General features: G+C 42.0%; 1 protein-coding gene across 1 annotated transcript; it reads right to left on the bottom strand.

Moving 5' to 3' along the window:
• Positions 1–1,857: 1,857 nt before the first annotated feature.
• TAS2R1 (taste 2 receptor member 1) lies at positions 1,858–2,748 on the bottom strand. Its single transcript, XM_004017090.5, has one exon. The coding sequence runs from the start codon at positions 2,746–2,748 to the stop codon at positions 1,858–1,860; it is 891 nt and encodes a 296-aa protein (XP_004017139.3).
• Positions 2,749–3,182: the final 434 nt, after the last annotated feature.

The raw sequence follows: 3,182 nt of genomic DNA, 5'->3' as shown, positions 1-3,182 counted from the left end.
AGCATGAATTCTCTTTATATATATAACTCTTGGTAACTTTTAAGCATACAAACAATCATACTTTCATATTCATCTCATTAACCAGCATTATTAAAGCAAGATTTGCATGTAATTGAATGAGAACTTGGCATCTGAGTAAAACAATCAGATGAGACTTGTATAGTTACAGATTTCCCATCCCCCCAAATATTTGAAATCTCTTCTGCTTTTCTCACCATATTTCAAGGAGAAGTCATCTGAACTTGACATGTCCAGAAAATGTGATTCCTCACTGTCCCCTCCAAAGGAAACTGTGATCATTATCACCAGGGCACAACCACTCTTTCCAGAGCTGGCCCCCTGAGTACACAGTTAGCTATAAACCTTCCCACCCACCAGGGCGTGGGGGAAGGAAATTCCAAGAAGACAAAGTTTGTTGCTTTGTTCCTTCCTCCAGAGGAAGAGCAAAAGTAACCTCAGAGCTTTCCTACACCAAGGATCTTCTGAAGCGAAGACCTCAGTTTAATGCAAAGAGATCTGTATATCTTAGGTTTATAAACCAGCATTTGAATCCATGTTGTTGATGACTGGCAAATCCAAACCTAACACATTTTCTATCATTACACATAAGCTGCAAGCTGGCGAAAATAAGGAATATCTTTTGCTTCCACTGAGAAAAAAGGGTTCTGAAGGTGTTTTAGGAATATACACGTTTCTTAGCATCTGACGTCATCGGCTAGTTTGAAATTGCATCTGTGACTTCAAGCAGAGGGAGAAGCCCCCAGCCCACCCACCTACTGATGTTGCCTCATTGAGAAGACATGCAGCATGGTGGGAGGTCCACACTGCCTCCATCAGGTGAGAGGGCCCCAAAGCTGAGCACACAAGTGCAAAATGAAATGTCTTTGCAAGCTATTGTCTGTTCAGTGTGTCCAGTTAGGTGAAATGGAAAATGAGAGTTCAACCCTTGTTTCCTCTTCCTCTAGCACCTGTCTGCTTTTCTATCATGTCACCATGGCACTTAGGTTCTTGGCAGCATGGAGTAGGTGGACCTACTTACAGGGCCAGAGAAATCCAGCCTGTCCTCGGCTTACTCTCTGATCTGGTGAGGAAAAAATGGTTCTGTTGTCTGCGACTCTAAAAAAAAGTGCAGAAATAATATCCAGGTAGATAAGGAATGACCAATCAATGCTTTCAGTCAGGATAAATCATCTAAAACCAGCGTTAGATACACAGGGTCCCCAGGACATTCATGCATCCTTCTGCCATCACGAGTTCCAACAGGTGCTTCCCTTTAAGTTTTTTATTTTGAGATAACTGCAGATTTGTAAGCAGTCATAAGAAACATTAAAAGGGTCTCCCAGATGGCAGTAGCAGTAAAGAACCCACCTAGCAATATAGGAGACATAAGAGATGTGAGTTCGATCTCTGGGTAGGGAAGATCCCCTGGAGGAGGGCATGGCAACCCACTCCAGTATTCTTGCCTGGAGAATCCCATGGATGTAGGAGCCTGGTGGGCTATAGTCCATAGGGTCACAAAGAGTTGGACATGACTGAAGTTACTTAGCATGGATGTGTGTAACAAATAATACAGAAAAATCCCTGTACCACTTACCCAGGCTTCTCCAGTGAGGTAGAACCTGGCAGGGATACTGACATTGACATAATCCAGCAACACATTTTACGCTTTGAAAATCAGTGTAACCCTTTGAAAAAGGAGAGCATCCACAAAAATGTCTCAAGTTGAACAAATAGTCTTTAGATGATGCTTTGTAAATTTGTGAACAGACTTCGTTTGGCTCAGGGAGGCTGAGCAGCTTCCGTTAATTCACTGAACTGCCGATTTTTTGACTGGATCAAAGTTCTCTCTCACTGACCTCACTTTCTGAGAAGGAGCAATGCCTTTGCATTTTGTTTCATTTTTGGGTTTCCTAAAATTAAAGTAATAGAGTGGATGGAGTGGTATGAACCAACCATGAAGGTGCAGAACAGAAATAGGAAGCTTCTAAGGTTAAAAATTTGAAAAAAGATCAAAGCAACGATCAGGTAGTGGCAGAGATAGAGGGCCAGGAAGGACAGGATGGAGTGAAAGGCCCTGATGTATGCACGTGTGTGAGAGTTTCTGGGGCCTGTCCATGTGTTTCTCACCTGCCAGGTGTGTCTCCCCAAGGAAAATATCAAGAGCAGAGAAGAAATCAGGAAGATGAAAAACGGCAATGCAAACTCAGCAAGCAGAAAGGCAGACTGTAAAGTAGGGGTTACTTTGATGTGAGTTGTTACATTTGGGAAGAAAAGGTCCAGGAAGCCTTCTCCATAAAATGCCCACTTATATTTGACATGCACAGCAGAAGTACTACATGCATACAGCAGGGACCCAAGAATCAGCCAAGGAACCAGCTTGGAGATCTTCATCTTCAACCAGAATAAGAGAGGGTGAGCGATGGTAGCAATCTTGGTGCAGTAGTAGACACTGAGCCAGGTGGCAAACCAAAGTCCCAAATCATTTACAAATGTGAAAACTACAAGCTTCTCAGTAACCTGAGGGAATTTGACCAAGGAAAGAAGAGCCAGGTTAATGTAGAAGAAGGCCAGCTGAATTCCCATCCTGGAAATCGCCAAGCAGGAAACAAGGAGATCCAGTGGAATCAACTTTCTCTGCTTGATCAAGTCAGTACCGTTCACAATCAAAATGATGCCATTTACTAAAATCCCAAAGAGAGATTGTATCACTGTCAAAACAAGGTGGCTGACAAGGTGACACTCCAGCATTCTGAGAAGAAAAAAAAAAAAAAACAAAATGAATCACTTACTTTAAAAAATGATGTAGCTATGGATTTTCAGATAGTTTTGGATTATTCGAGTTTTCTTTATTCTTCAACTAGAATTCCTTTAGAGAATACAGCTGTTTACAACAAAAGCAATGAAGTAGGAATGTGGCGGACATTTGTTTCTATCACTGTTTCCTCTATTTAGTCCCAAGGCAGTCAAATAAGAAAGAGATGCTTGAGCAATGATTTGCCTCTTAATGATGGTATTTGCATTTCCCTGGTCTATTTGGCTTTCAGCTTTATCACAAGCAAATGGTGGAACCAGATACCTCCGGGGCTGGAGAAGGTCTCTTCCAGTACCTAAGCAGTGGAAGCTTCTCAATCCTCATCTCTACCATGAATTGTTTAATTATGCCTATAGGTGTGATTCTATTT

Source organism: Ovis aries, chromosome 16 (assembly GCF_016772045.2).
Source record: "Ovis aries strain OAR_USU_Benz2616 breed Rambouillet chromosome 16, ARS-UI_Ramb_v3.0, whole genome shotgun sequence".
NCBI lineage: Eukaryota > Metazoa > Chordata > Mammalia > Artiodactyla > Bovidae > Ovis > Ovis aries.
The sequence above is the reverse complement of the archived record's forward strand: the minus strand, read 5'-3'. Positions and strand labels throughout refer to the sequence as shown.

What these genes read in the sequence shown, in the direction of transcription:
- TAS2R1 (XM_004017090.5), bottom strand. Translation starts at nt 2,748, where the DNA reads ATGCTGGAGTGTCACCTTGTCAGCCACCTTGTTTTGACAGTGATACAA.